Here is a 12565-nt window from a genome sequence, read left to right as displayed (position 1 = left end):
TCTGGATGATACTCTTCCGAGAATCACTCACTCAAAGTCCAGCGTTGTTGTCGTTCCGCTGCCCTCGAAGTTTCTCTTCCAGGAAACCTCGCCGAAGTTTTTCTTGCAGGAAACCTCGCGTCTTCAACAGGCCACTCTCCAAGCTTCAAACTTCTTCGCCGGAAACACGTCGACTTCACACACGCAGCTGTTGCCACGCGTCTTCGCTCGATAGCGCTAGACACACGCTCTTGCCTGTAGCTCGAGCCTTCACCCCTCAGGTGAAAATCCTCTTCTTCTCCTGCTTTGTCCCTACGGACAAAACCTTCGCCGACTACACGGCGGAATCCCTACGCACTCTGGCGCTAACTTCCGTCTTCTCCTACTTTCTCGTCTCGGCCGCTCGATTAAATACCTTCCGCGCGAGATTCCAGAAGGTTCTCGTCATTTCGTCGGTGCGATACGCAGCGAAGGCTGGGGAGGGAGCGAGACGATTCGAATGCTGTCCACGACAGATGACTCAACCCGGCTTCAACCACACCCCTTTCCATCTAGAAAATTCGAGTGCTTGCTCGGCCCCCGTGGTGGGGTGAGGAGGTTCGTCGGCGAGCCTACGCTTCTGAGAGGGGAGGGTCGCGCGCCCGGGGAATCTTTAGAAGTTTGTTTTCTCTTTTTTTTCTTTATCGTTGGCCTCGCGGCTCCACTCCAGCGTTTCGTAGCGAGAATTTGGCGGCGCGCCCTTTTGGAGCGCTCGTTCTGTGACAGTAACAGGAGTCCGTAACCTCTGCAGTTCTTCGCGAACTATCTCCCTAATCAACTCTCGTAAGGAGGTCTGATTATCAGAAGTCATGGCGTTAGCGTTGATTGGGACATTGCAGGACATGCGGTCATATTGCCTGCAGCGTTGAAGAAGGGCCCGCTCGATAGTCGTAGCTTCCTTATTGAAGTCAACCACGGTACTTGGAGGGTTGCGCAGTAGCCCGGCGAAAAGCTGTTCCTTAACACCGCGCATGAGGTAACTCAACTTTTTATCTTCCGTCATGTGCGGGTCAGTTCGATGAAAGGAAAGAGTCATGTCCTCGGCAAACATCGCAACGGTTTCGTTGGGTTTTTGAACCCGTATCTCCAATAACTTCTGCGCACGGTCCCTTCTATCGACATTGGCGAAGGTATCGACAAACTTCTGTCGAAAGTCAGGCCAAGCTGACAAATTCCCTTCTCTATTTTCATACCAAGTACGAACACCGTCGTCAAGGTAGAAATAGACGCGAGAAAGCTTTTCCTGTTCCGACCACTGATTGACCTTGGCAACACGCTTGTAGTTGTCAAGCCAGTCGTGGACGTCTTCATGGGCACCGCCACTAAAGCGATCGGGAACGAGGGGTTGAAAGATGGTCACCTGAGATGGGAGCGTCGGAAAGCTGCCTTGGGGCACCTGTTGTGGGCTTGCGTTGGCCATTAGTGGAGGTGTACGGTGCCTAGGAGGTTCCGGCGAGTGAGTGAGCTCTGGCGCGAGGCCTCGCAACCATCGACTGGAGCGATGCACCGGAGTTGCTACCGGTGACAATGATTGTGGACTCGATGAACGGCTCCCGGCGGACGTGTGGAGCATCAGACAGGGTTGCGGCCCAGCTCCTCCACCAGTGTCGCGGTACAACGTGAATAAAACAGAGGTACACCTTGAGGCAACGAAAGCAGCATGTTTTCAACAGCTGAGCCACAAGATCGTCTTCTTCGGTCTCGAGTGAAGCTAGAGGCCCACTACCTCGTGTCCACTAAATCTCCCATCATTGTTTTCGTCCACATGTAGACACGCATCAATATGTTCCAGGTTGTAGTCGGGTCTCAACGAAAGTTTCTCGAGACAAGCCTTTTGTTGAATGGGCTCGAACTACGTGGGACGGCGCCAATGTGGCTGTTGTCTTGGCGCCAACCTCTCGACTCGGCTGTCGTCGCCGACTAGAAATTTCCACAAAAGCACCGACAGCCCGGAAGCCTACGAACGCGTCGAAGAAGCCGTTCTCAGGGATCGAGCGTTTGGACTGCCATGTTCGAGAGAGTTCTGGAAGCCTGTAGCTGAAAGCAGCCATGAACCGCTGCTGACGTTCGGGTGAGTGGCCATCTCCCCGGAGGACACTTTCCCTCTCCGGACTCTACCTCCTCGCCCTGTGGTGCCTTCCAGGCGTGGGCTGGGTGCATCATTGTGTGTGCTCGTGCTAACACTGGACCTTTTCGCCCAGCCGCGGGGTGCAATATCTGCATGCCTTCTGATGGGGGAGCACTAAGACTTCGTCACCTGATTTGTGGCAAGAGTGGTAACCGCCTTTTTCGGACCTCCGTGTAAGGACAAGGCGGGCTATAAAAGCCGACACAATTTGTAAATAAGAGGGGAATCATTAGCTGAATATTTGTACGTAGCTGATTCACTGCTGAGTCTCTGTACAGTCCCATCTTTCCACTATCATGTAAATAAACCTCCATTCTATCTCTTTTATGAACACATCTCCTCACAGGTGAAGATCAGCAACGCGGACGACGGCGGGGAGCCAGCTACCCTAATAAGAACCCGCCGTACATGCCATCATCAACCTTCGAACCTCTAACAACACGCGCCGCTCCTATATAACCCTTGGTTAGTGCGCGCGTCCCTTGCCCGACGCCGATTCGCGTTCCCTGCGGCGCGCACAGGGACCGCGTGCGTTCCTGCAGGACGCGTGCCGCATTCGAATGGTACGCCAACGAGCGTCCCTTGGAGGTCATGTTCTTGCTCTGCCGGTCATAACAGGACGTTGGGTGCTTCGGAAAAACACACACAGTAACGCACGTGTGGACGAACAGCACACATAGCAGCGCAGAGCGCACCGAGGAAGACGCACTTTCAGCACGTGAACGTGTCGCTCCGCCAAGGTTCGACGACGAGGAAAGAGCAGAAAGCGCGAAGTTCGCCGCAGCCAGCAATAGTGCAGGACAGCCGCCGTGTGCTTCCACATTTCATTTAGCAGTAAGCGGCTCAATACATACGGCGATAACACCTGACACAAGATTCAAACACCCACGAAAAAGAAAAAGCGAGCACTTGCCTGCACCATTCGTGATGACAGGATCATTGACCACCAGCAATGGCGCATAATGTACCGCCACGCCGCCACGGCATGGCAGAGCCTCGATGTATCCGTTTTAGAGAGAACACAGCCGCTTTCAAATGCGAAGCATTTCTGAGTGAACTTCAGCGACTTTGAACGTATCTATCTATCTATCTATCTATCTATCTATCTATCTATCTATCTATCTATCTATCTATCTATCTATCTATCTATCTATCTATCTATCTATCTATCTATCTATCTATCTATCTATCTATCTATCTATCTATCTATCTATCTATCTATCTATCTATCTGTCTGTCTGTCTGTCTGTCTGTCTGTCTGTCTGTCTGTCTGTCTGTCTGTCTGTCTGTCTGTCTGTCTGTCTGTCTGTCTGTCTGTCTGTCTGTCTATCTATCTATCTATCTATCTATCTATCTATCTATCTATCTATCTATCTATCTATCTATCTATCTATCTATCTATCTATCTATCTATCTATCTATCTATCTATCTGTCTGTCTGTCTGTATGTATGTCGGTCTATCTATCTATCTATCTATCTATCTATCTATCTATCTATCTATCTATCTATCTATCTATCTATCTATCTATCTATCTATCTATCTGTCTGTCTGTCTGTCTGTCTGTCTGTATGTCGGTCTATCTATCTATCTATCTGTCTGTCTGTCTGTCTGTATGTCGGTCTATCTATCTATCTATCTATCTATCTATCTATCTATCTATCTATCTATCTATCTATCTATCTATCTATCTATCTATCTATCTATCTATCTATCTATCTATCTATCTATCTATCTATCTACGACTTTTAGCTCTCCTGGCCGTATCGTTAATGGTATCTATACCAAATTTTGTATGGCATAACATGACGGAATGTCGAGCATAATTGACTAGTCATAACATGATTATCATGACATGTGTGTCATGAACGTCATTATTTACATTTCATGGCCTTGCTGCTCTTCCGGTCGTTTTGTTCACATGACATGTTACGAAATTTGCGTGGTATGACATGACTGCATGGCGAACACAATTTGCAGACCCTAACGAGGAAATCATGGTATGCATGCCATGTAAGTCATCAGTCATGACTACGCACCACGCGCATGATACGCTCGCAGTCAATTTGCTATCTTCAGATATACAAAGTTTTGTATTAAGGGACGTGAATAGACGGTGATTGTATGTGAAACGTCCAAACATGAGAATCATGATATTCGTATCATGTAAAACATGACTACATGCTACGCTGACAGCATGCTCACGGCCGTTTCGCTGGCTGCACATATCTCAAAATTGGTATCAGGTGACCTGAATAGATGACAAAGGCAAATGACACATCCAAACGTGATAATCATGACATAAAAGTCACGTACGGCACAGTTTACTTCCCCCTCCTAACGTTGTACTGATTTTAAAGTGACATATCAACCTTCTTCATTCGTGCTTCGCATATCAGCTATTCGCACTGTAGTGGCATCTGCAAATTTATTCCGCGAAGATGACTGGCTAACGGATAAAGTGTGGACGCCATATTTCATTATACCACGCCCAAAAGCAATCACATGTATAAGTTAACGAATTGCTACGTGCGAACAAGAAACACAAAATATCACACGACGTCCCATTACCGCCGCCGCTGAGTCCAAAAGTGTCAATGGCGTTGCTTCCGGCTTCTCGGATGGCAGTGCGCCACGTGACAAAATACATCAGCTTGACGTGATTTTCTTCTCTTTTATGGAATGTGCACAGGAACGAAAACTTGTAGTGCTCATCTATGGTCTTTCGCTCCGTTTTATTAAAAACGCAGCACAAGAATGTTGTTGTGCGTCCACTTCCGCCATTTTTCGGGCAACTAACCACAGTCTGTGATCTTTACGGTCAGTTCCGACGCTGAAACACGATATGTTTACAGTGTTGTCTATATCTTACACCGTGCCATATGTGCACATATATGCCAGGACTCGTGCGCTCCATTTACATTTGAGGTGCTTCCATTTGTATTGCGTAGTACGTTCCCAATAGTTGATTACCTGTTGTGCATCGATATTCGGGTACAACTTTAGAAGGCAGCAGCAGTTTTCCCTGAAATATGGATGCACACAAGCCTCTACCTATAGGCGCCCCCTTGAGGGGACGTCGTAAACCTGACGGCCAGTGAACTCACCGACGGAGAACATGTTGCCTTCGTTGTTTCCAGTTCAGCGCGCAAACGAGTGATTGGGGGGGGGGGGGGAGGTGATTTTAAATGAAAAGAAAAGTGAGCTCCGTAACTGTCTCTCAGGGGGAGGACACCTCAACATTAGCTCACGAAGGGTGGGGGTAAAGGAGGTATTAAAAGAAAATGATTTAAAGGTAACGAGATAGAGAAAGAGGAAGGAGAGAGCGAGGCTCAGGGATAGGGAATGACGAAAATAAGATAGGAAAGATGGACATGGTCGCAGGAGTCCGAGGACGGGTAGCCACTCGGCGCGAGCTCTTGTCGGCGTCTGGAGATGGCGTAGGGCGAGCCTAGTCGGCCAGAGCTGCGCTGTCGTCGGAGATCACGGGGGCACTACTGGTCGGTACGAAATCCAGCAAGTGAGTCACCCAGAAAGCAAATGCGATCGTTGGCAGCAGAGTGACTAGGCAGCTGAGCGTCCAGCTGCCCAAAGTGAACATTCTGAGCTCGCCAACGACAATCAGGGAACAATAGTAATTCAATTCAGATATATACCAGCTTTCAAATGTGTTTATATGCCACTTCTCCCATCCAGGATGATGCGTGAGGGAAGTTGCTTATAGGAATAGGCATTTTAGAAGCACTCACAATCATTTTTTGAGCAGAAATACTCCTTTAGGCACGGAGCGAATTGGCTGCTGCGCTTCGGTCATCTGAACGGAGCCTCTCCTGTCTTCTAAAGTTGTGCCCTACTATACAGTGTTTGACGCTCTTGTACTGCTCCTTTCACAGGCCACATAGTCTAGGATGATAGGAGGACACGTTGCCGGTGCAATTTTCAGCGTGCTTATGCTGTGCGGTATCAGTGAATCTTCTGTTGATACCTATGAGACCGATGTGGCCAATATAATGAAGGTAAGGGTTTCTGACACGTAGCAACTGAATAAAGAGAATTCTACCCTAACGAAGTCGTGTGAAAATCGGACACATGAGTTTCTTTCTTTTTTTTCGGCAGAAAAACTTTCCTGATTGGGAAGTGACTGGAAACAACACTATCGCCGCATGCGTCTATGATATCCTAAAGCCCTGCGTGGCGAATTACACACCATTGTACTGCCAAGGCGAAGTACGCAGATTTAGTGCCTACTGTAAATCGTATGCCTATACGACACAGCGAGAAGTCGTGAGTGACTACCATGCGCTTAAGCAATGCAGAGAGCATTTTAAAATGACGGTTTGTGGGAACCAGAGCCATGATTTTTTATTTGTCTTTGTCAATAGGATTTCAAGCACATTTTTAAAACGTACTCAAGATGCAGAAGTTGCTTGGATGACTTTAAGAACGTGAGTACGCCTAATGTGCTACAATTATTGAGATAGTATTTTACCATGATGCGTTTTGCGACTACGACACTCATTGTTGTCTTTTTACACCTTTTTTAATAGAGAGCCGACGCATTTTTGAACGGAATCTATATTTACAGCGAAACCGAAGCGGTGAGTATCTGTGATTACACTACAGCAGCGGTGAGAGTGGTTTGAGAGTGATCATCAGAATTAGAGTGTTGCCATTGCGTCGTTAAATCAAGTTTCAAAAGCGCATCTATTAAACGCGTGTCGCGTTTAGTCAAGGGTATCACACTAAGTACCATTGGTGCTTCTTGGCCAGTAATTAAAAATTAGAATCTGAAATGAATATTCTGCACCAATTTTTTTTTAAAGTGCAACATACTCAATGTGAAAATCATTCAAGAAAATGAAGCAAAGGCCAGTTATTCACGCGCCTTTTTTTTGCTGTATTTCCAAAAATGCAGTTAATAAGCACAATTTAACCGTTACTAGGATTATTCATTACCGTTAGTTTATCTATTTACTTCTTATTCTATTTCTTTCACCGGGTCACAAATGTTTCTCTGGCCATTCTGTAGGCAAGTAAAACACCGTGAAAAAATTTAACGGAAATAATATTAGAAAGTATATCAGAAAAAAACACAAGCTACACTGAAATCAAAACAACAAATTATGTTACGGCCACAATTGCCTAAATATGCGGAATATATTGAGTCATGATATATACAAAAAGTAAACACGACATATGCAAGAAAACACACTTCAGAGTGGGATCTCTTTAAATATTACACTTTCTCGTATTACAATATGTACAATAATATTACGTAGTCTTCTGAACAGAATTTTGCTAGTTCGGAACTATGGTTATGGCATAACTGCAAGTATGAATTAAATATTTCAGCCAAATAAATTATGGGCAACATTGTTACTTTATGTGAACTCTATTGGAATGTTTGCGAGGTAAATTGGGCGAGTTGAAATTCACGATGATACACCTCATGTGGGCGGAACCTAGGACCTCGGAGTTCCAAAATGTACACTGAGTGGTCCACATTCTCAGCTTTGTCTTTGGCTGGAGGTGGTTATTACGCTCCGGAAACAAAACACAAATAAATACACAAAAATAGAGGTATGAGCGCCATCTATTGTCGTGATATTCGTGGAGAATCGGCTGTAGGTTGTAGGTTGGGATTCCATCCGATGATGAGGGCGCTTCTTCGTCCACTGTATTCATTCTAACTTAACGACAACAACGTTCAAAACAACAAATACTGTCCTTTGTGCCATACTTTGCCTGAATGTCTCGTTGAGTGCATGTGATTATTCTAACAAAAAAAGGCTCTTAGCTTCTCTGTAACGTGAGTTTCTATCCTATATATATATATATATATATATATATATATATATATATATGTATATATATATATATATATATATATATATATATATATATATATATATATATATATATATATATATATATATATATATAAGGGAAAGAAGTGTATACCCAGGGGCTCGTTTTTCCGTGTTTTAACACAATAATATTGAGATATAACAGGCAGTAATGCCAAGGAATGTACAGGGGAAGTTATTAGAACCAATAGAATGTAAATAAAAAGAAAGAAAAGTGGATGAAAAATAACCAGCCGCTGACTGTCACTCCTACTTCTAAATTCACATATAAACCCAAAAAAGTGGATGGAGGGAAGGCCGCTGTGGTAGCTCACTGGTTAGAGCATCGAACGCGTTATTCGAAGGTCGTAGGTTCGATTCCTGCTCACAGCTGGTTATTTTTTCATCCACTTTTCTTTCTTCTTATTTACATTCTATTGGTTCTGATAACTTCCCCTGTACATTCCTTGGCATTACTGTTTGTTATATCTCAATATATATATATATATATATATATATATATATATATATATATATATATATATATATATATATAGTTACGACACAGTTATACAAAATCGGGAAGAAGTTTGAGTGAACACGTAGATTTTTTTTTATAATGCAAACGGGACAGTTGCTCAATACTCCCCATATAGCTTTTTAGGATATTCGCGACTCACTGATTCACACGATTCACTTTTTTGCTCGAGTGTCACTGCGAAAATAGTTTTTCCTGTGACTGCATAAAATGCTACTGAAACCACATTTCGTTAACCGCACATTCTTTCAAAATATTAGTGCGGGATAGGCGTGCGATGCCTTGCCTCTTTCCAGCAAGCGCTGTGCACACCAGCCCCCCCCCCCCCCCCCCCCTTGAGTTTAAAAGGAAATACCAAGGGCAGTGTTTTAAAGAGATTGTGATTTAGAAAACGTGACGACACGAATAATCTATTCGTAGAAGACACTACAATGCATTATTTAACACTTATTTTAAGAAAGGTATGGCGTTTTGCAATCTCGTATGGTGTACCTTCCATTCTGTCACCTAAATATTTGAAATGAAGTAAAAACAAAATGAAAGAGCACTGACCATAATGAAAATGTTTAGAACATTATAATTAACGTTCCAGCTACCGTAGCGTAGCCTTGTTCATAATAAAGTCTGTGAACAAGACGAGCTTTGGCTACCGTACGGTAGCAGAAACGTTTTTCTTTTATGCTTTGAACATTTTTGTTTTGGTCGGCACACTTTTGTTTTGTTTGTATTTCTTGTTTCTTCCCGACAAAACGATGTTTTGTCATACTATTGATTTCCCTAAATGTCTTGCCGATATAACACATGGTCACCACACAGTGGCAGATGCCAAATTGCGATGTGAAAAGTGTCATGACGTGTTTTGTGTCAGCCTGGTCACCGTATAGGAAAGTGGTGTCCACAAAATTTGTTTTATTTATTTCGAAAGTATGCCAAATGCATTGTAACTTTCTATTAAAAATACACGTGCAGGGTTGCTTCATTTATAAAGTCCAGTAATCAGTGGTGGAGATGTCCACGAATGAAGCGGTCAACGTCGGGCGTCGGCCAGACGTCAGGCCTGTTGCGCGTAGGTGACCACGACACGACGAATTAGCGGCATATACGCATGCAAGTACAGAAAAAGTGTGAGGCAGTTACATCCGGGAGATGACACCTCTAGAGATGAGAAATTCTTAAACATGGGGTGTTGTTTCTAAATGTGTAACGCCCGCCGTGAAAGCAGAAACATTGACGAAGATTGGTCCACTTATCAGAACTTATGCTCTAGAGACATTAATCGAACTTTGAAGATTTTTAATACCTTCCAGCCTCGGTGTTCACCTGAACTTCTATCTTGTTTGAATATTTGGTCTTTTCGCTCGAAAAAGTTCGAGTGCCAGCGTGGCAGGGATATGAATCTCGGCAACTATCGCCAAAATCAGATGATCCTAACTCGCTCCCAAACAGGACATTTGCTGTTGCTGCTGCGGCTGCAGCAGCAGCAGTAGTAGTAGTAGTAGTAGTAGTAGTAGTAGTAGTAGTAGTAGTAGTAGTAGTAGTAGTAGTAGTAGTAGTAGTAGTAGTAATAGTAGTAGTAGTAGTATGTAGGTGGCGTGAAAAGATGGGTAGGGAGCAAACACATGAATGGGACGAACTGATAGGGTTGATGATTGGTATCTTCACTTCGGGTACAAAACATCGGAAATGCAATTTGTGATTTCATTATTAACATAAGTTAGAGACTGACATCACTGGCAAAAAGCTTCTCGTACACTTATGCTCCGTTGTGTACAGTTATAACTGTCTTCATGTGGTGAAGCTGAGGTCCATATCATCTCAACTACTTCTCATTGACGAGTTTTGCAGCAAAAATTAACAACAGTAATGAAGATTACAAAAAAACAACAACAGCGAAGGCCTTTTCACCGTCCGTGACGTTTACGGCGTCGAACTGGCCCTTGTTTACGCTCACACCATCCTAACGTACTTCACATTCACCCGAAAGGACGAGTCTGTCCTCCGTGCATAAATGGCGGCGCATGGCTCGCTGCACGCGTCTACACACCGCAAAACAATACCAATTACAGTTGTTCATATGCCCAGATTATGCGAGACTACTTCCACTTCGTCTCGGTGGCCTCATCAGAGTCCGACTTCAACGGAATGTGCCAAGCTCTTCAAAGGGTCGGCTGCATCAGCTGTAACAGTCATACCGGAGAAATTTCGCAAGACTATTCTTATATGGAGTACCTTCCAAATAACCAGTAAGTGAACTTTTGTGAGATCTTTCTTAAATATATTCGTACAACTACGGCAATGTAAGGCCTAGTCCTGGCTGCATAAAGATCAATTTTTATTTATAGTTTTCCATTGTAAGGCTAAAGCCTATGGGGGCACTAAAGTAGATTATAAGGTTGGATAAGACTGATAAATTACATTGTTTGTTTGTTTATATGTTGAACTGTATATGCTTAAGAGTAAATTACTGTTTAACAGTAATTGTTATTCATTGTTACAAATGAATAACAATTAAATAAATAATGTAGAAAACATATGCGCGACATAAATGCAAACATAAATTCAAAGGCACCGCTTGCTTCAGAGATACGCAATGGACAGTCAAAAGAGGAATGACGAGAAAAGCATGATCGCACTTATGGCGAGCACAGCGCGAAGTAAATGATGAGTGGTTAGAAACACCAAATGATCAGAATAGCTAAGAGTATGGAGTTTGTTTAAAAATGCAATAATAAAAGGAGAGGGAGCCAGTGAACCGGGCAGTATGTTTCATTAGTTAATTACTTGAGAAAAGTAGCTATACTTAAAGAAGTCAATTCGTGTTAATGGAGGTTCTATAAGCATATTATGTCTGTGTGAAACGTGTATTTGGTGACAATCTGAACAACAACAACAACAACAACAACAACAACAACAACAACAACAACAACAACAACAACAAAAACAACAACAACAACAACAAAACATTAATATCCATCATACATTATTATCCATATTATCCATTATCCATATTATCCAATATTATTCATTATTATCCATTATACATTATTATCCATATTATTCATTATCGATATTATCCATTATTATCCATTGTTATCCATTACACATTATTATCCATATTATACATTAATATCCCGTTAATATCCAGCTAGTTATGAACATTAATGAAAAGAAATTTTAACCTTTCCACTGCGGTCACTCATTCTTAAGTAGGCCGATTTGCTTTTCAACACAGTTTGAATATCAGCAAAGTTTGCATTTTGGCACACTGTACTATCATTAATAATTATTAAAAGAAGAGCAGAGATCTTCTGCACTGTCTCGAAGTGCCCCTGATACAAGTGGCCGAACATTTTACTCTAAAACACCTGTTTTGTCGTATAACATCTAGAATGAAAATAAGAATCAATTCAGTTGCGTAAGTTTATAAAAAACACGAATTTTAAGCAGCGATGTTGCGTGCGATACTTTCACGAATGATTTGAAAAAATGTAGAAAGATGAGAACCATTTCTTCATGGCTAATGATTGTTTGAGAGATATCAAGTATTGATTCTACAAGTTGCGTTATGGTAGAAAGACCCTTGCGGAGTCCGGGCTTTTCTTGAGACAATAAATTATGTGTTTTGACATAATCTGAAAGCTGTCGACTAAGAAGCATAGAGCTTAGAACAGAAGCTTAGAGCAGATTGATTTGATTGACTGATATGTGTGGTTTAAGGTCTCAAAACCACCATATGATTATGAGAGACGTCGTAGTGGAGGGCTCCAGAAATTTTTACCACCTGGGGTTCTTTAACATGCACCCAAATCTGAGCGCATGGGCCTAGAGCATTTTCGCCTCCATCGAAAATGCAGCCGCCGCAGCCTGGATTCGATCCCGCAACCTGCGGGTCAGCAGCCGAGTACGTTAGCCATTAGACCACCACGGCGGGTCATGCAAGCTTAAAGCAGCAGCCTAAACCAGAAGTGAAGTAGAAAATTGGACGAGGAATCTATGACGGCGCTGCGATCGTTCAGCGACCATGGGAATGATGTGT

At 43.2% G+C, this 12565-nt stretch overlaps 1 protein-coding gene across 6 annotated transcripts in view; it reads left to right on the top strand.

Moving 5' to 3' along the window:
• Nucleotides 1-12565, top strand: part of LOC119180718 (uncharacterized) — a 35259-nt gene that overhangs the window by 4603 nt on the left and 18091 nt on the right. For all 6 annotated transcript variants that reach the window (XR_012886389.1, XM_037431848.2, XM_075874780.1 and 3 more), the window contains exons 2-6: nucleotides 6039-6161; nucleotides 6262-6429; nucleotides 6528-6590; nucleotides 6693-6743; nucleotides 10612-10772. Coding sequence is in view for 5 of the 6 variants with exons in the window: in XM_037431848.2 (XP_037287745.2) it covers nucleotides 6054-6161; nucleotides 6262-6429; nucleotides 6528-6590; nucleotides 6693-6743; nucleotides 10612-10772 (551 nt within the window). In the remaining variant the exon portion in view is untranslated. The remainder of the gene's footprint in view (nucleotides 1-6038; nucleotides 6162-6261; nucleotides 6430-6527; nucleotides 6591-6692; nucleotides 6744-10611; nucleotides 10773-12565) is intronic.

This window comes from Rhipicephalus microplus, chromosome 10 (assembly GCF_043290135.1).
Source record: "Rhipicephalus microplus isolate Deutch F79 chromosome 10, USDA_Rmic, whole genome shotgun sequence".
Lineage (NCBI taxonomy): Eukaryota > Metazoa > Arthropoda > Arachnida > Ixodida > Ixodidae > Rhipicephalus > Rhipicephalus microplus.
The sequence above is the reverse complement of the archived record's forward strand: the minus strand, read 5'-3'. Positions and strand labels throughout refer to the sequence as shown.